This window comes from Parasteatoda tepidariorum, chromosome 5 (genome assembly GCF_043381705.1).
Source record: "Parasteatoda tepidariorum isolate YZ-2023 chromosome 5, CAS_Ptep_4.0, whole genome shotgun sequence".
NCBI classification, from domain to species: domain Eukaryota; kingdom Metazoa; phylum Arthropoda; class Arachnida; order Araneae; family Theridiidae; genus Parasteatoda; species Parasteatoda tepidariorum.
The window spans coordinates 92,236,756-92,257,950 of NC_092208.1; the positions used below are offsets into that span (position 1 = coordinate 92,236,756).

Sequence of the window (21,195 nt, forward strand, 5' to 3'; positions counted from 1 at the left end):
TTTAATTTCTATAGAACTCTTTATTGATTCATACCACGGGGACGAGTTCGATAAAAGACCCCAAAACTGTAAATAGACATCTAAAAATGTTATGTGCAAAAGTATTTTTTAAATAATTGAAAAAATACTTGAAATATTAACAAGAAAAAAGTGAATGTAGGAAACCTTTATCCATAGAATGTTATCAACGTTTTTAATAAAAATATTAATGCAAAATTTTACTTATTGATTCAAATTATGTGAATTATGACTCTCTATGTGTGGTTTTTAAATCTCGCGAATACGAATCTTGACATTTAATTTTAAAATCGTGTAAACGCGAAATTCAATGCGTAATTTTAAAATCACTATAATACGAATCTCGATGTTCGATTTTAACAACGTGTGCATACGAATCTCGGAGTTTGATTTTAACACAAAGTGAATACGAATCTCAATGCTCGATTTCAAATTCGAAACAAAACAAAATAATAGCAGAGCGTATATTTAACAAAAGGTCATGAAATCAACAGCTTGAGTAAGCCTACCCAACTACTGTGCTATTGTATAATAATACAGTGTAGAGAATGGCGTAAAGACCCTATTAAATAACAATCAAACTTAAATATAAAAAAAAACAAAACAAATATGATGATTTAATAATTGTTAGAAATTATTAGCTTCCCAATAAGCATTCCAGACAGAGTCTTTGCCTGCCACACAAGTTATACACATTTGTTTATTGTGAATGATTAGTGTCCTTTGTTGGTCAGGCAGATATATCATAACAAATACAATTTATATAACCTTTTATAAACTTCATAGAATAGTGTTTAGAATGTTTCATAGTGTTCATACTTTGAAAAAGGGGTTATCATCTCCACACTGTCTTCTTAAGGCTTCAGACTTGGGCTTGTTGAGACAGTAGGTAGAATACAATTTGTGGAAGGCATCCCGCTAATAACAAATAAATTGAAACAAAATAATAATTAATAATTTAGTGTAGAACAAATACACTGCCTCTAAATTCTGCTTTTATTTTATTTATCATCTGGACAATCACCCTATTGCATCATGGTGAGTGGATGTTTTCACGATTTAGTCTCTGAGAAATTTCACGATGACTATACTACATTTTGATGGGTCAGGGGTCTGTTAGGAAGAAATTTGGATCCGTTAACGGACCCTTCACAAAATATTTTAACTTAAAAACGGACTCTTCACAAAATAATTTATCTTTTAATCAGACCTTTGTTTATCTTCATTATTGTTTTGTTAATCGAATAAACCCTTCCCAGGAAAGGGGGGGGGGGAGAGAAAGACAGACGTAAACGAACTAAGTTTTGTCTTCGGCAGACGCTTCTTCCCTTATTCGTCCGAAATGCATATTCTGCTGCAGCAGTATAGGGTAAATACCAAATATTTGTGTGTTGCATCTCCAATTTAGTAGCAGCAATTGCTCTTTATTTTTTAAAATGTCATTTTTTTTAATTATAATCTTACAGTGTTGAGCATAATCTTGTGTGTCTTTGCAATTTAAAAACTCCTTGAAAAAGTTTTTTGCAATAACAGGATCCTATTTGCACAAATTCACAAAAGCCGGACTCTGGTTGAAAGAATGTGACTTAACGTTAATTTTATATTCACAAATTACGAGTTATTTTTTCACAATTTTACAAAAACGAACCTTTTACAAAATGTCTTGACAGACCTCTGTAGGTAAATACATGAATTTGTTTTTAAAAAGTGAATGAAAATTATTCTTACCCTGTTTACAAAACAATGCCCAACTAACTCTGGAGTACTACTACAGGCTTGGAGGTCTTTAAGGAAGACACTAGAAAATTACACAAAAATTATTAAGAAATTCAAAACTTTTTGAATTACAAAGTATCAATTATTAAGCAAAACGAAGATAATTAATATAATTGCTAATAAATACTTATTCGAGATTTATCTATTCTCCATACAACTTATCTTTGGAGTCCCCTAATGCTATCTAATGGAAATGTGGCGTTAACTACCACTACGATTATTAAACATAAATTTACTAGTATATGAGGCATTCTATTTAGGGGCATCTTTAGATCGATGAAGGTTGACATGGTTGATAACACTATCCCCGCACGGGCGACCTGCGGATGTGACATTAAAAGCAACATTCACTTCGATGGATGGTCCTCATCGAGCCGTGGACTTACTACGTGTGACTGCATCATTGTCCTCCTCACGCTGTTGCTCCTCAGTCTTAAGTACACACAATGGAATTTTGCGCATACTCGACTCGACTTTGCGCATACTTATATACTAGTGAATAGGAATTATATTTTTGTAGTGGTAGATACACTACAAACTTAATATAGCTCTCCTGATCTTTCACAAATACGGCAACTAGTAGTATTTGTTCATCGAATTTTATCCTTGATAAAATTCTGGTGGGGGAGCAATGTAACTATAACTATGATTAATAAACATCAATTCACTAGTAAATAAGACGAGTTAACCAATTCTGTCTTGAGGTACTTTTTGATAGATGAAGGTTAGCATTGTTGATATCGCACAAAAGTTTCAATTGGAATCCTCACATGGACGAAAAGAATTTTTAGAATAGTAAGAAATATAGTCCTATATAAGTTTGTGATAGTTTTTAGCACGTAAGTTAAAAAAAGATTCCTTAGTGAAACTAGAATGTATTTATAATTACAAGACAGTATATGATTACGAGTGCATTACAAGATAATATGCGACTAATGAATACTTACTCAAAATGTATGAATTGATTTGGCACTTAACAGAGTTTTCAATAAAAAATTTTAGTATAGAGAAAAATAAATTTTAAAATAAGAATAAATTCTATTCAAATAAAGTTCCAACGAATTTTCAGCATGTTTATAATATATTTTATAAATAATTCTGTTATTACAATAGATAACTATGCTGCAAATGAATTTAAAAGAAAATTATGTTAATATTGAATACTTATTCAAATTCATGAATTTATAAAGTAACATATTTCTCAGAGTACTTTACTCTTGCCAAAATGGAATTTTCAGTTAAAATTAAATTTTGAAAAAATTATTTTCAAAATAAAAACGAACTCAGTTTATGTAAAGTGTGTAAGAATTTTTAAGACGTTCATATTTTTGAAAAATGTCTGTTGAACATATTCCTAAAGTGTCTGCTTGTGCAAAAGTTCTATGGATTCATAATTTTTAAAGTAAAGAGAAGAGGAGAAGCAATTGTACAATTTTAATCATATTATTATAATTTTAATATGCTATTATATCATTTCAAACAATATGCCTAAAAAAAATCTTAAAAATTTAACTGATCAAATAAAATATCTAACGCCCAATTATCTAAACAAACGAACAACTGGACACATTCTCAGAGTGAGGCCATCAAACCTAGGCTCTGGATGGTATGAGGATGAGAGGGTGAGCAAAACTAAACTTGCGTCAAATGATCCTAAAAGAAATAAACGCTTTCGAGAGAAGCAGCACCAGAAGATGTGGCATATTCTGCCTATGGCTTCATGTGCTACTAGAGCGTAAGAAGAATTAGGTCAATTATAAGTTGCCGAAGGAAAAATTTACTTAAAAAAAATATTAATCACACATTTTTTGCATATACCACCTTTTTTTTACATAGATAAAATGACCAAAAAAATGCGACACGAAAATTAAAAATATTGATCTGCTAAAAATCAAAATTTATTAATAATTAAAATTTTGTTTAAAAGAATACAAAATTATAAACTTTTCTTGGTTTGCTGCATTTAAGTTTTAAACACATTTAAAAAAAAATTTTTTTTTTTTGTTGCCATCAGTGGAAATTGCATATTTTGTTATTTTTTTCAGAAAAAATAGAAAGAATTTTAATTTCTTTAAACGTCTAGGTTCCCTTCAACATCTTTGTTTATAAGATGTGCAATCATTGTAGTTATATGTAAAAACATCTTGTTAATATGCTAGTTGCAACAAAATTAACAAATACTTGGATTTGAAAAATAATGTACAATACTTGAAAAAAAATATTTTAACTTACGAATGTGTGAAGTTAATACGAAGCAATAAACGAGAAGTAATTTTACTTTTTAACAATCTATAAGGATAACCTTATATTGTAAAACAGCCTGAATTACAAATGGTTTTTATCTTTTTACATTAAAAAAAAATCAATACAAATGTTATGATTTATATCTCGCAACATCTGATCATTTCCTCTCTTACTTATTTATCCATTTTATTCCTATTCTCTTGAAACAGAAAATGATGATCTAGAGAGAGAGAGAGAGAGATTTTTTTTGACAGCGGATGAATAATCACTATTTAGAGCAAAAGAAGTGAAAAAAAAAATCTAGAAAAAGCACTTTAAATTGCAATGCATAAAGAACAAATTAAAATTTTCAAAAAAAAAACAAAAAAACTCATAAATAAACACAGACTTTTCAGCACGTCCAATTTGAATTCTATAGTTGTATTTTTGCAACCTGAAGAGTGGCTCGCATGGTGTTTCCCCCAGAAGTTTAACAGTTAACTTCTAATTAATGAGTGAATGTTAAATTTTTCTTCCACTGTACTTTGAATAAATTTTTTAAATGCCTTCGTAACTTGACGCGTCTGAGTATTACCATTTTTGCACAGCAAAACAAAATCAACATAAGTTAAACACACTTAAAACTTTTTAATATAGAGAGATTTTAAAGAAAATGAAAATAAATCTTTTTTCCTGAGACGTGAAGAGAAATGAAGAGAAAGATTCTCACTTGCTGTGGAATGAATATATATCCTCCATGTTTCCAAACAGGATGTCAGCCTTGCCGTAGAGGGAAGAAGGCACTTGCGCTGCTGCATTACTCATCTCATTCTTGTAACCCTAGAAACACATTATTATAAGATAATGCACAATTCTATAGTTCACAAAGATTTTAATATTTGTGACCAACATAAACAAGTCTTTTGTTTTCCATTCAGAGCAGGCAAAATTACAAATTTCAACATATAGGTATATAAAGTTTTAACTGTGCTACCATTCGTTTATTAAAAGTTTCAACCTAAACTACCTAAAATAGAAATACAAACTCTTTAGTTTTCTGCCCAGTGGCACCGTAAATGGTTGCAGTTTGCAGCATATAACATTATTACTTTAATCAGACAAGTTTTATATGACTTCTGCTTCAGCCATATAGATTGGGCTTTATAACGATTTAAGTATTTTGAAAAATATCATTTCCAGCATTTTCCTCACTTGCGTATTCAATGATATCTACGCAATAATTATTTGTAATAAATTTTCTACCCTCATTGTTTTCCTTTTTCTCCTGAGATTTAGCTAGCTTTAACTACCACTTTAGAGTTTTTGTTTTTAAATATGAACAAGTATATTTACTTAGAGGCCAGGATAGCCTGGTCGGTAGGGTGCTGGGCCCATGTCCAAGAGCTCGTGGGTTCGATCCCTGCCGGCCGAAGACTCCCCGTGTAGTAAACGGTGACTGATGCACGTTAAATCTGTCAAGTCGCAAAGTCCTCCATGTTCCCATAACAAATCAATACCTTTGGGGACACTGATCCAGGAGTTTCCTTGTCTTCTGGATTGGTTCAAAATTACAAGGCTACGGAGTTAACATTAGTAGTCGTAAACCCAAAATATTGGATCGGCTGTTCATCGACGGATATAAAATAAGATAAATGTATATTTACTTGAACCGTGATGGCTCAAGTGATACAGCATTCGACTTCCAATGGGGAATTCGAATCCCAGCGCTGGCTGGTCGATACAAATTCCACATTCAGCTTGCACTGACCACAGTGCTGATGTAAAATATCCTCAGCGGTAGATGGATCATGTGTTAGAGTGCCCCTGCCATCAGTTTAACCGTGGAAGGTTTTACTCGCCATGTAACGCAAATGTGGGTTAGTTCCATCAAAAAGTCCTCCACGAAGGCAAATTTCTCCCAAAACTTGATTTAGAAGTTCCCTTGTCTTCTGCATGGGGTTAAAAATTTACAAGGCTACGGAATAGAACATTAGTAGTCGCAAACTCTGAAAACTGGGTGGGCTGTTCAATGACTATTATAAAATAAATAAAAATTATATTTACTTGCAAATTTTTTTAAAGTTAATTCACATTATAAACGCTTATAAAAAAGGGTAGTTATGGATAATTTAGTTTTTCTAAATGAAATGGAAGAAATAAAATTATTTTACAATCACCAGTATTTTATGTTTTCTGGATAAGCACACCTGCCCTTCAATCGTTTTTACTAATGTCAAATTTAAGAGAATGTTTCCCCCTCCCCCTTACGTAATTTTCTCATATAATATGAGTGAACAGATTTTCTATATGAGAAAGACTGTAGAACAAAATGTGGATTTTCTTTTTATTTAGAACCACCAGAATTATTGTATTCTGCAAAAAGTATTAGTGACAATAATGGTTTTTTTTAAAAATACTATACAAAAAAATTTTTTAATTCATCATGTGTAAGTTTATAGTTGAAGTCACACATATTTACAGAATGTGCATATATCAATCAAAATCTACTTCACTACAACATTCAAAAATGATACTTGCCTGAATAATGCTGTTCAGTTCAGATACATAAGCTTTTTCAGTTTCTATGAGCTCTGTCATTACATGACTGGAGCATATAGAAAAAGAAACAACATAGTCATTACTTTAAACATTACAATATATTAACTAAAAACTAATTAGGCGAACATAGTTGTTCAAGATAGAATAGTCATCCATTTAAAAACGTTTGAAATGTTGTCTATGAAAATATACGAAAATTTTCACATAATCGTTGAGGAAATAATTAGTATAATTATCATTTACGCAATTACCAAAGTTACAATATCTAATAAGTTCTGGAATGAAAATATTGAATATTAATTATTATAATTAATTATTTCATAGAATTCCTTTCTTTTGTCTATTAGTACAAGAATGAACATTTCAACATGAATCTCCTCCAGCCCAAAAGTGGTGCAAGACTATCTTTCCTTATTAAGACAGAATTTCCAAGTAACGTGAAATGATATCTTTAAAGATATCATTCTAATATTGCAAGTTCTGCTTTCAATGATATTGTACTGGTATTTATGTTTCTTTGGACCAAAGCAAATGACCCCCCTCCCCAGTACCAAAAGCCATAATATATTCACTAGAAAATATTTTACCTTAAAAAAAAAAATCAAACCTATTGCAGTACTTTTTGGATTGCAATTATTTTACAAAAACAGTGCATCAATGTTTCAAAATTTTGAAATTCAAAATTTCAAAAACTATTTTAAGTATGTTACATGCAATTCATTTTGCATTTTCTTCCATCATTATTTTTAACATCAAAAGGTTTTCTAGAAACAATACTTTTGCATTTTGAAAGAAATAAGAAAAGTTAAGATAATTTATTCAAGTCTGTTTCAAAAAAGATATCGCAATGAAAATTTTTAAGACATACGACCCTGTGTCAGCATCCTGATACAGATATCCCACTCTGTAATAGATCCTTCTCATCTTAATTATTAATTAATTTTTTATGTTTCTTAATTTCAAAAACGTTAATATTTGTTTGTTTTTTTACAGCGGTCGGCTCGTACACCCGACGCACCAGAAATTGGCTAGCTCGTCATCAAAAATAGGGAGTCGACTTACACATCAGAATGTAGAGTAAGTATTTTTTCGTCTCCCTTTGAGCATGATCAAAGATAAAACAAGAGGGTTTGTTGTTCAGACATAGAACAGGGGCATAAAATTATGTTAGTAAGAATGAATAAATCCTTATTTGTTAGTACAGTCATAAACATTTTGTGTGGTACATCACTCATCAAAATACATTACCCATTAATAAAGCACAATTCTATGAGATTTGAGGGGGAAAAAACACTTTAGTTATGACATTGAGTGATACATCTGTATCTCTATTTAAAGAGCCTATTTTAAACTATGACGTGTGATAGCAGATAGTGGGAAGTCATTCAGCTTAATGTTATTAATTAATTAACTAGTATTATTTATTAAATTGGATTTGTAAATATGATATTAAATTTATTTCAGATAACATATTCTTGAATAGATTCACAATGACAAAAATTAAAATGCTTTTTTAAGAGAAATGAATTATGTATTACAGTGAAACCTCTCAGGAGCGACCACTCTCTGTGTTCCACATTAAAATCTTCCGTCTTAGGGGGTTACATCCATTGACTTCAAAATGTTACCAAAAGCACATAATTTTTCGCAAACGAATTTTCTTTTAGACAGCGTCATTTCTTTGGGTGAGGAAATACCACTTGTGTTGGCGTCACAATAATCAAATGGATGAATAAAATTCAGCGTCAATAAAAATGATCCCTACTGGTGTAATTATGAGTAAAAACGAATTTACCAATTATGAATCATAGAACTATTTTTAAATAAATAAACAATTACTTTTTTATTTAAGTTTGCATTTAGTTTTATATCACAAAAATTAACTTACCTTAAAATATGAGCAGAGGTTTGGTTGTTTGAGACACTTAGTTTTTCCTAAAATAACTTTTTTTTAATCTAATTTAATTTTCAACTTCAAAAATAAATCATTTATATCATCAACTTTAGTGCACTCTGACTGTAACATGAGATTTTTTATCTCTTTTTGAGATCTCCAAAAAAAAGCCGCTCGTAAATATTTTGAATACGTTTTAATATACTTATTTGTTTTGTTAATATTTTTTGCTTTCATATTTTTTTGTGTTTTCTTATTAGACCTTCACTGCATTGGGTGGGGAAATTTTCCCATTAGCTGGAACAGGTTCTTATGGTCTCTCCAACAGGTTTTCTTCAACGCAAAATCTACGGAAAAAGTTCTGTGCCTCCCAAAATGGGTCGTAAATAGAGGAGGTCACTATACAGAGGTGGTCTTTCCTGGTGGTTTCATCGTATAAAGAAAGTTTTTCCCTAAAATTTACTTTCCATTTGAAGCTTATTTCACTGCTTAGCATTATTTATTTAGATTAAGAAAGTAATAAACTGAGTTGCAATTTAGTAAGGTTTTCTTAGGTACATATTTTCATTTTAGGAAATTTTCTTAACTAAACAAAACTTAAGAAAATGCTTGAATTAAACAAAAGAAATTAGCAAAATTTAGTAAAAATACTGGCTAATTTTATTTAAATAGAAATAAGTTTGTAGCTCTCACCTTCTTTTGTTGTGCAGCATCTCTTGACACGTCATTGGAGAAGGGGATCTAGATTCACTACTACCGTCAGGGATTTGTAGCAAGTTATTTGGCTCTGATTGCAGTTGATCACCAAAGCGCACTTCAATTTTAACCTGTAACGATTTCAATTTTAACTTAGTGAAATGTTAAATAAATTTTCTTTTGGAAAACAACAAGTAAAGTTACAAAAAAGCAAATTTTAAATTTTACAAATAAGTGACTAAAATAAACGATCAATAACTTTTTAATATAAAATAATCAACTAGATTATTCAATGATAACAAGGCCTTTTATTTTATATTACTAAACAGAATTATTAAGGGCAAGTGGCATGCAAACAGGAGGGCCATCCAATCAAAGGGGGGAATTCAATGAAGACTACTAAAACTTTGAATCTTTTACTCTTATTTTTATAACAAAGTTAATTTTTGAAACATATAAGTAATTGGTTCTTAAAAAAATATTTTTAGAAAATTAAGATTAAATTTTCAAATAAGTTGAATCATGTAATTTTACAAAAGAGAAAAAAAAAGATAATCTATAAAAATTAAATTTTTCTTAAGAAAAATAAATGATGAATGTTTTGATTAAATTAATAATTTTTTTTGCCATAAAATTTTTTCTGCTGAAATTTTGATTAGCATGAAAAATTTATGGAGATGCTTTTGGATAATAGTTTGCAAACAGATTTTTTATTCCTCTCCAGTTTCTGTACTCTTCTTATCAAGAGCATCAAATTTAGCAATTTATATCAAGCATATAAAGAATATATTAATTTGATTCAACAGGTTCAACTCAATTAATAATCAAAAAATGCTATTGCAGTGTATGCTGAAATATTCTAACATGTTCAAAGGATTGAATAAAAATATCAATACTTTTTTGTTTGTCACTTTTTTTACTCACAATGTTTTTTATTTAACTAATACTGCAAAAAAAAAAAAAAATATTGATTAATTTTAGAGAAATTTTTCTGCCTATTTCCCAATTTTGGATTGTTAGAAGGTAATTCTTCCAGTGTAAGTATTCTCAATCAAGTACTAACGTAACTATATGTTTACAAAAGTTTTTTTACACTCACAGTGCAGCAATATCTTGCTACTATGACCATTTTTGCTTAAATTACAAGAGTTATTCCTCTCTTTTATTATAACATAAAATGCAGTATAGACATTACTTGCAACAAAAGGAAGGTTGCAAGATTATTTAAGATGTGGTTTTAATTTATTTTCATTTGAAATAAGGTATGCTTTTCCCGATTTCTGATTAGGGAGTACTTTTGTCTTCTGAGTATGATTCTCAACTAAAAGGCAACCTAGCTTTTGTGTTGATATTATTTTTCTTTTGTAAGGAAATTGAAATTGTTAATTTATATATATATAAGTACACAAAGAGTCATTACATTATGACCACCCTCCATCTATAACAATGGGCTCGCCCAGGTTTTCAAGGTTTCTTGCCCAGGAACAATGTTTTCATGGGGCACATTAGAACCCATAATCCTCATAGAACGATCCCTGACGTCTGTAAGCTACTTGAACATAGTTGCAGACCAGGTTCACCCATTCATGGCAACAGTTTTTCCTGCGGGGGATGGTGTTTACCAACAGGATAATGCACCATGTCATAAGGGTCGAATCGTCATGGATTGGTTCGAGGAACATTCCAGTGACTTTCAAGTCATGTCTTGGCCCCCAAATTCACCTGACCTTAATCCAATAGAGCATTTGTGGTCCTACTTGGAAAACCAAATTCGTGCTGCCACGCTACCCCCTCGCAATGTGAGGGAATTGCAGGACCAGTTGGTGAGCGCTTGGTACCAGATACCTCAGACTACCTATCAGCACCTTGTGGAATCAATGCCACGGCGGGTGCTAGCAGTTTTGAGGGCTAAAGGTGGTCCTACATGTTATTAGCAGGGTGGTCATAATGCAATGGTTCTTCGGTGTGTATGTGTATATATGATAAAAATAAAGTTCTCATATTGTAAACTATTTTTATTGGCTGTAAAAATCACATGGTAGGATCCAGTTTTCTCACATTAATATCTATATACTTATGGTAAGCATAAAATTAATAAAAGTCATAAAGGTATTGTCCTACAAAATATTTTTGTATCCCTAATTTAAAGATATTGAACTACACTATTTATTTTTCTTATTCTACTCGGCTGATATTAAATTTTTGATTGGTAAAGAGTTTAAAACTGAAAGTGTTGTTTCTTTATTATATTGTAATTTTATGAAATCACCTTAATACTCTACATTTTAAGATAAACTTATTTTAATCGGTGTCTCATACAACTTGCGTTTTTTTTATTTTCATTTCATTAAATTATTGTTTGTGAGATGATTGGCTGCATTCACAATCTTATGACTTTTATGTTTGGTAACATTAAATGATGGTTGTGAGCTCAACAAATTTGTAATAGCAATAAATCTTTAATTTTAAATGTCGTTTTGAAAAAATGATTACTGAGCAAAATTATTTATGTTCACTAATAGATCAATATCATAATTATTATAATTATCAAAATTATATAATATTATTACATAATATAATTATGTAATAATTATTATATTTATAATTATCATAATTATTATCAATTAATATTATAATTATTGATAGGTAGGTGGATAAAAGGACGATAAAATAATTTACTGCAGAGCAACCAAAAAATATTTGTGCAGCAATTATTGGGAGTAGGCGAGTGATAGTATACATAACAGAATCTTCCACTATAATATGTAAATTTAATTATGCAAATCCACTTTAATATGTAAATATAATTGCATAGCAATTATTGCGAGTTTGCGAGGGATAGCATCCTCAAGTATACATTACAAAATCTTCCACTGTAATATGTATAACAGTTGGTCACAATTTTCACTAGTTTCGCTATAATGTGCATAACAGCAGACAATGTGAGGTTAGTTTACCTTAGGCACATTTTTTGTCTTCCTCACAATTTTTCTCCTGCCTTCAGGAGATTTTCCAGAAGAAAAGAGAGAGGATTCTTGAGCATTGCCTTTGTTTCTAGAAACTATTCTTTGTAAGCTACACTTTCTTTTCTCACACATCATCTGAACATCTTCTATCCTTTTCAGAACCTAAAAAAAGTTTTAAATAAAGGTGTAAGACACACAAACTAGTGAATTGGGACAAAATACAATAAACTCAATTGTAGAGAAAGATGGGTAGTAATTACTTAATAAATAAATTTGGAAGATAAAATTATATACTGAGTATGAGACACGAAATTTGGAAGACAATTTCTGCAGATAAGTAAGTTACAAGAACTGCTATCTTTCGAAAAACAATAAAGTTTTTAACAACTGATTCATATGTTTAAAAATAATTCTGTTAGTGTTCTTAGAGATTACTCAATATAAGATATAATATGTGAAAAACTGCAGAGAGGAAGCAAAAAATAATTCTGTCAGTGTTCTTAGATATTACTCAATATAAAATATAATATGCTAAAAACTGTAGAGAGGAAGTAAAAAATAATTCTGTTAGTGTTCTTAGAGATTACTCAATATAAGATATTCTAAAAAGTGTAGAGAGGAAGCAAAAAATAAGTTATCCACCAGGACATGTAACTCTCAAGCATGGAAAAAATACATATGAAAAGAACACACCAGCAGTTATTTTTATGTAAGTAAAATTGTAAGAACTTTAAATATATATAAAAAAATCTTTTTTTTTTTTACTAATAGTTGAAGTGTGAATTTACTTTGTTGCTTTTTCTTGAAGCAAGTATATGATCAGACCTAATTTAAAGCCTTTTTTTGCTTTGAAATTCTTTATTTTGTCCAGCAATAGATATAAAAATAAAGAAGGTAAATATTAATAGAGTTATAAAGCAAAATGTGAACATGGGTAGAGGGAAAAAGATTTTAAATAGGGACTTGCTTATGGTAAAATGAAATCCAAAAACATGCAAGTCCTGGGTTTTAAAGAACCCAAGTTTCAAAGTTGTGCCGAATCACCGATTTTCAAGGAAAAATAACGATTTTCATATTAATTTGAAATAACAGCTTTCATATTAATTTGAGTACCTGCATTTTTAAATATGTTTTTCACTGCATATTCTGTTAAGTCATCATAAATTTAAATGTATACCTTAAATCCAGAAAATTCTAAAATCTAAAAATCAACAGCTACAAACATTTCAGACAGGGCCAGATTAAGCGCAAGCGGGGCCCTAGGCCATTCAAATTTTTGGGGCCCTTAGAATAAATTTTTTTAATCATATATTTTCTATTTATTTAAATATAAAAGTATTTATATATCTTTTCATATAAGAAAGCAAATTTAAAATTAAAATAAATAATAATAAATTAAATTTTACTTTATTTTGTTAAATTAGAACTAAAAAAAAATCNAAATCTAAAAATCAACAGCTACAAACATTTCAGACAGGGCCGGATTAAGCGCAAGCGGGGCCCTAGGCCATTCAAATTTTTAGGGCCCTTAGAATAAATTTTTTTTTACATATATTTTCTATTTATTTAAATATAAAAGTATTTATATATCTTTTCATGTAAGAAAGCAAATTTAAAATTGAAATAAATAATAATAAATTAAATTTTATTTTATTTTGTTAAATTAGAACTAAAAAATTATCGTATTTTATTAATATATATTTGAAATTTATCTTCTTTAAAAAAATGCATTGTTTTTCTTAATTTTTTAAAATTTATTTTCAAATTTTTTTTTAAGGGGGCCCTTAATCATTGGGGCCCCAGGCCATGGCCCAGTCTGGCCTGATACGTAATCCGACCCTGGTTCCAGATTCGGGAAACTCTACTGTAGTAAATAATTATGAAACATAATAAATAAAACAAGAGTTACCTGTTGCACAAGAGCTCTAGATTCAGGTGTGATCACCCCCTTGAAGAGTGAGTGAATTTCTTTGGGATCATTGAGATTGAACTCATTGGAACTCTCCAAAAAATACTCAATCTCTTTTAGAGCAGATTGAGCAAACACAGGAGAGGAATATTTTTCAATCTGCTGCCCAGCCAGCAGGTTCACACCCCTTGTGCACCACTTGTTTGCCTGCAATTAAAAAATGACTTTTGATTAGCACTTCTGTGTTTACATTCACTTTCAATACTTTTTAAAACATTTCTACATTTTTTTGAACAATAATTAAATACAAGAAAGACAATAAAATTTACGAAATTTTTTTTTCAAAAATGTTTACAAAATTGAATATAAAATATCAGATTGGAAAAACTATTTTTATCAAGTTTAACACAAAAATTCAATTTATAAAATTTTGATTACGAATTTTAACAAATACATTTTTTTAATGCAGTTAACATAAAAATAAAAAAAGCTTCGAGATTTGTTTTGACAACACAAGAAACTGGCTGATTAAAATTTTTAACATGAATTTTTTTTTTTAAAATTTAAATTAAAACTGATATAAATAAGAAATATGCAACACATTTAGCATTGCTATACAAATCAGTTCAACAAACCAACACAAAAACCGCCATTTTCATACTTTTTAATTTTTTTACATGTCTAACTTAGTGTCAACAATCACACACGCACACGCACACACAGATATATATATATATATAACATTTCATAATGCAAAAAAAAACATATTTTCTTTAATTTTAAGCAAAAGAACTCACTTTTTCTATTCTTGCTTGGAGGTCTCGACTTTTTCTTAGAATCTCTATACGGAAAGCTACTTGTTGGCGAATGTCAGCTGCAATTCTCTCGAGCTCAATGCATTTAGGCGCTAGAGAGTCTACAGCGTAATGATTGGCAACTATAAGTTTTTCTCCCTCCTGCTGAAGATGATCTGCCTTGTCTAGATCAGCCTATTATAAAACAATTAAATTCAAAATCAACATTTAAAAATTAGTTGCCCACAGTAAAAGCAAAACAAATCTCAAGATTTTAGGATACAATAAGAATTTTATGCTAGTTATCGAGTCTCACATAAAATACTTTCCTCCATAGGCAATTCTAGTGATTTTTATAAGCACCCGTTCATCGTACGGGGTAAAACTAAAAGTAAATAATCTATAAATCAATATTTTTCATCACTACACAGTCATGCACAATGTAACAGATTACAGATTCTGAGAAAATTAAAAAAGCTAATTCCAGCATTTCTTTTTGTTTTGTTTTATTATTAGAAGTTCAACTTAAAATAAAGATTCAATATTATTTGGCATCAAATATGGTGCTATTGATGGCAGCCAATCCCCAATGCTCTAGATTTACTACAATCAAACATTTTTCCTGATCAATCTGTATTTTAGTAAATTAGTTTTATTTTTTCATTTCAATTACTGCTGATTTTTTATTATTTATGTTTTTAGAAACACATTTCAAAATCGATTCTAAACATCCTTAAAGAAAAAAACTGATTAAAATTTTTTAATTATTTTAAGGATCGGCAGTTGTTATTATCCCTTGCTATATTTAGGGAACCTATCAAAAGTTCAGGAGTTATTTTCCATTTCTGATTGTCCAAATGGAATTAAAATAACTTTAATTTATTACGTTTATTGTATAATTTATCATTCATAATTTTGAATAATAAAATATGTTATAAAACTAATATAGCATTGAGTAAAGCTGCTAGTTTGTAAATATTTTAGAAATGCTTTGACAGGTGTTGAGAATTCTTTGAGTGACCACTTCTCAGAATAACAATTTTTTATAAAAGAAAGTTCTTAACAAAAAATTTCACTCTAAAATTTGTATCAAAGTTGGCAAAGAAACATAATTTAAAAATATATATATATATATTTCTACTATTTTTTTATACTTATACTAATCACAGCTTTGATAAAAAAAGTTTATAATGTTTAATACTATTTAAAACAACAATAAATTAAGTACCTAATATTTTTTAACTAAAATGGTTAAAATAAGTATTACATTGGTATAATAAATTTGCTTATTAAATAAAAATATGCTTATTATTAAAGCATTAAAATATGCTTATTAAATAGCAAATTATTTTTCATACAGTTTCATACAGCAATACACATACACTAATGCACATTTAGTCTTTTTTTAACAATAAATAATAATTTAAATACATCACCTTTTCATTATTTTTCTAGATATAACCTTCAATATCAATGGAATTACTTTCCAAAAATCACAACCTTAAGAATATATTTATAAATTATTCTGAATGAAAAATATTTCTGAATTAAATCAATGATCTTTTTATCAAAAAAAAAAGAGTTAATTTAAATTATGACAACCCTGATTTTTTGAAGCAGACAAATGACACAAACAGTTTATCTTACTTATTTCTTAAAAATCCATGAAGTAATAATGCATTGTGATAAATCAACCTGTAATTTAGTAATAAAGAAAGCTTCAAAATAAAGTTCTTAAAAATTTGCAATAACCCAAGATATTTTTATTAATGATGCTAAGGGGACAGATAACTTGAAAATATTGTCGTATAAAAAATTATATGCAACATTTACAACAGAAAAATTCTTTTTTTCAAAGAAGTTAACAATTAAGAAGGAAATATTATTTAATAAAAAATTATTTTCCTCATTATCAATAGCGCAAAACATTCTTAATAATAACTCTCAAAATTAAAAATATTTTGATATTATTTTGTAAGTAATTTCATAATTTTAAATAGTGCAAAATAATTTGATACTAGACCAAGTAAAAAAATATTCAATTTTACTGTGAGTAAATATTGAGTAAATCTATCATTATTAGGATAAATAAAATATAAAATTTTGTTCATGTGTTAAAACGTAAAAAAATAAATAAATAAATATATATATAATCAGTAATTAAAAAACATGATAAAACACTGTGCAGCATTCATATAATATTTGGTAAAACTTTTCTTTTATAAAAGATTCACCTCAGTATCACTTCTGAATTTTTCTAAGGCTTCCAACAATGAGTCTACTTCAGAAACAGAATCTCCAGTATCGGGAATTTCAGCTAAATCTCTCAGATTTCCAGCTAGAGTCACCTGCAACTGCAATCACTCATTAGACACACATTTGAACAAAATTTTTTTTTTGTTGCAGATAATAAATAATACTCAGGGCTGGAAGTCCAGAATATAAAAATTAAGGACTAAATTGCTTTCAAACTTAAGGACAATTTAAAGGATTCTCTAATGGGAGCAATTTCTAGGATACCAACATAGATTTGCAGATATACAATTTTAGTAGTTCCTGCACTCAGGGCCGGATTTACGTATAAGCTAAATAAGCTGTAGCTTGGGGCCCCCAAATCCAACTTTTTCCTTCTTTTTTTAAAGTTTTATTCGGAGCTGGAGCCCTCTGAAGCCTAAAATACATTTTTTTTTCTTTTTTNAAAAACAAAGTTATGCAAAAGTTTCTCTTTTCTCTCTCTCTCTCTCTCTATATATATATAGAAGAAAAAGAGGGAAAAAATAGTATAAATAGGGAAAATCGTTAAATAGTAGCAAAATACGAGGTTTCTCTTTTGAAAATCAGTACAGTACGATACAGTGATGGAGGGAGAAAAGAGAGATAAAGAGTTTTATATGTATTTCTCTCACATGGAATGTTCCATACCAGCAAGTCAAGGGAAATTGTCTTCAACAATGAAAGCAAATTAATGCCATACTTGACACGCTATAAAGAATGAGGCGTTCATTTTGTTACATACTTTGTTTTATGGCACCTAGCAAATTTCTGAACTTGAAATTTCCTCACTTCTTTTTTTAGATAAATAATATTTATTCTTGCTATTAACTTCAACAAAAATTTGGAAAATACAAAATTTTCTGAACATTTATTGAAATTTTTAAAAAGTAAGGACACTTTTTTTAAAAATTGAAATTAAGGACAACTTTGAGCCTTGTATGCGATTACAGAAGAAAAAAAGAAGATTTGAGGAGTATTTAAAAAAAATTACAAAAAACCTGAGATGACTTACTTCTTTAAACTCCTGTTCAAATTTTCTAAGTTCAAGGCACTGACTGAGGCGCTTTTCATGTTGTGACCAAAATGAGTCAAAACCTTTTTCTGTTTCATCTAGCTGAAGAAGCAACCTATAAGACATTTATGACCATGAAAACAAATGATATATACCAAGTTCTCAAAATTAACTGCTTGAAAATTTGCCAAATTTGCAGCAATGCTATTTTATATTCAACTCTAAATGAACTACAGTTAATGTAAGATACATACTGACATTTTTATCTATATAGTTTGGTAAATAGGTGCAATCTGAATAGTTAGCCAAGTCTTCATTCATTATTTCCTCCAACATTTATGGTTGGGTAATTAGGTAAAAAATAAAAAGCGAGTGAATTAGTGAGCCAAGTAACTTTATTAAGAGAGATGAACTTGCCTTTGTATAAGCAGACGACTAAAAAGATTCTTAGAAAATTACTTTCAAAAGATTCCATTATAATCACACAGATAATTAGAAACTTTTAATCTTACAATTAAACAAGTTATGCTGTTGAATTTGTTTAGAGAAAAAATTTAGGGATAAGCATTCATGGAACACTTGAAGCAATGAATTGATACTACATTATCAACCAGGGCCGTAAAAGCTCAGGGGATAGAGCATTCACCTTCCAATGAGGTGAACCAGGTTCGAATCCCAGCGATGGCTGGTCAATACAATTCCGCATCCAGATTTCACTGACCACAGTGAAGACATAAAATATCCTCTGTGGTAGATAGATCATGGTTTAGAGTCTCCTTGCCGTCAGACTAACCATGGGAGGTTTTCCTTTCCATGTATCGCTAATGCGGGTTAGTTCCACCAAAAAGTCCTCCACAAAGGCAAATTTCTCCCACTACTTGATCCAAGAATTCCCTTGTCTTCTGGATGGAGTTCAAAATTATAAGACTAAGGAGTTGAACATTTATCGTTGTAAACCCAAAAAATTGGGTTAGATGTTTAACAACAGTTATAAAATAAAATACATAATTTACCAACTGAAACAGGCCGGGATAGCCTGGTCGGTAGGGTGCTGGACCCATGTCCGAGAGTTCGAATCTCGCTGGCCGAAGATTCCCTGCGTAGTAAATGGTGACTGATGAATGCTAAATCTGTCGAGTTACAAAGTCCTCCATGTTCCCATAACAAATCAAAACCTCTGGGGGTACTGGATAGGAGATCGATCGATCATTCTCTGATTCAGGTCAAAATTACGATCTGTGGATTAATGAATGGATCTGCCCTATAAACAGGTGCGAGGAATGTCTGTGGCAGAAGTCGAATTCTTGGCCACAGATGGCGCCACTGGAAAACAAGAACAATCACACCTCTCTGCCTAAACAGGCATACGTCAACAACAACAACCAAGTGAAACATATTTTTAAGCAATATATCTTGAAATTTTTTGAAATCAAATCCCACTTAATATGCAATCCTATTAAGTAATAAAACTAATGAGCATCGTTAGGATTACAAAATGAATTAAAAAATAAGCAACTGACCTTTGCACGGCTGCTGCATTGATGAATCGATCAGAACATTTGACCGCAATCACATTCTGCAGATTAGGCTTCCTGATGCAATTAAGGAGAGTCTCTCCGTGCATTGCTGCACATCGGATGTCTTCCTTCAGACTCTGGTACTCACCACCCTGATCCTCCAAGAGGGAGAGAGTGGACTGGACATCATTCGGAAACTCTGTTTCCTGAAGTCTTTGGGTCAATTCCCGCAGAGATGCTGAAATGTCCTGAAGGTTTGTAGTAAAATTTTCAACAGCCTACACAAGGAAAGCATAATTCAAAAGCCTTGAAATTGTTTCAGGTAACAAATTATTTAAAAAATAGTTTTAATAATTTTTTTTTACAGTGCACAAAAAATAGAAATAAATGTAAAATGGAATTTACAATTGTTTTTTTTAATAATAGTCTAAAATACTGTTTCGAACAAATTTTTAACACCCTATGTAGAGAAATAAAATATTAAAACAGTTTAAAAGGGAAATTTTTTTTTTTTTCTAGAGTCTATAAAGAAAAATAGAATACAATGCATGCAAATATAAAGCTTATCATTTATTCACAAACAAAATTGTTAAAAAATTAATGTTTTAAAATTAATTGTATTAAAATTAATCTTTCCAGTACAAATTTTTTACTGCCTACACATAACAAATTACTAACAAAAGTGAAAGTCGTGAATTTTTTAGCAATTTCTACAGAATGGAGTAAAACATAACAAAATGTGAAATTCATATTCTTTTAATGGCTTTTACAAACATTAATGGACTAACGAGATTAGAACTCAAAAATACACCTAAAAAGAAATTCATTTTTGAAGTAAATACCGCAAGAAAACATCAATTATACTTCCAAAACTTTCCAAAACTAAACAACTTCATTTTTTTTTTAAATGTTAACATTTCTGCACTATAGACACGGCATTTATTGGTTTAAAAAATAATAGGAGCATGTATACTTAACATTATACAAATAACCTTTGTGCTGTGGAACAGGTAAAACAAAATGATATAAAAAGGGAAAAGAAAGATGTGGGAACAATGCATTGAGATTTGACTGAAATAACATATAAGTAAACATAACACACAGTAAAACAATACAAAACAACAATACAAATCTCAAATAGCTCAAAATACTACTGTAGATAAAAAAATAAAAAAAACACAATAAACGCACCACACGCTGTTGTATCCATTCTTCATGATTGTACGAAATGGTTCCTCCTAAATCAACCGTCAGTTGACTAACCTCAATGTACTGATGTAAATGATCAATATTGCTACAAATTACAAGCTGAAAAACAAAAGATAAAATGAATTGTCACCTGACAAACATTTTTATCAATCTCTGGTATAGAACAAAGAGGATAAAAATTTAATAAATATTTTAAATTTCTTTCCATTATATAATTTTAAGGCACTTACCCGAAATTTAAACTCTTCTCTAAAGAATTTGTTACTAACTTCTGAAATAGCTTTCTGTAAAAAACCCAATGGACGAAGGACAAACACCACTTGAATGAGTCCTGGGAAGTACCCCTTA

The 21,195-nt window shown here is 29.7% G+C and overlaps 1 protein-coding gene and 1 long non-coding RNA gene across 3 annotated transcripts in view; one reads left to right on the top strand and one right to left on the bottom strand.

Moving 5' to 3' along the window:
- The window catches only part of LOC107440808 (guanine nucleotide exchange factor DBS), a 139,369-nt gene that overhangs the window by 14,111 nt on the left and 104,063 nt on the right, over positions 1-21,195 (bottom strand). For both annotated transcript variants that reach the window (XM_071180809.1, XM_071180810.1), the window contains 13 exons: positions 21,078-21,191; positions 20,830-20,946; positions 19,642-19,916; positions 18,122-18,236; positions 17,070-17,189; positions 14,839-15,030; positions 14,042-14,248; positions 12,124-12,294; positions 9,164-9,297; positions 6,556-6,622; positions 4,748-4,857; positions 1,747-1,816; positions 838-936 (listed from right to left, as the gene is read on the bottom strand). In XM_071180809.1, the coding sequence (XP_071036910.1) occupies positions 838-936; positions 1,747-1,816; positions 4,748-4,857; positions 6,556-6,622; positions 9,164-9,297; positions 12,124-12,294; positions 14,042-14,248; positions 14,839-15,030; positions 17,070-17,189; positions 18,122-18,236; positions 19,642-19,916; positions 20,830-20,946; positions 21,078-21,191 (1,791 nt within the window). The remainder of the gene's footprint in view (positions 1-837; positions 937-1,746; positions 1,817-4,747; positions 4,858-6,555; positions 6,623-9,163; positions 9,298-12,123; positions 12,295-14,041; positions 14,249-14,838; positions 15,031-17,069; positions 17,190-18,121; positions 18,237-19,641; positions 19,917-20,829; positions 20,947-21,077; positions 21,192-21,195) is intronic.
- On the top strand, positions 4,846-8,869 carry LOC139425557 (uncharacterized). Its single transcript, XR_011636770.1, has 3 exons — positions 4,846-4,986; positions 7,570-7,653; positions 8,731-8,869. It is a non-coding gene; the product is annotated as an uncharacterized lncRNA (long non-coding RNA).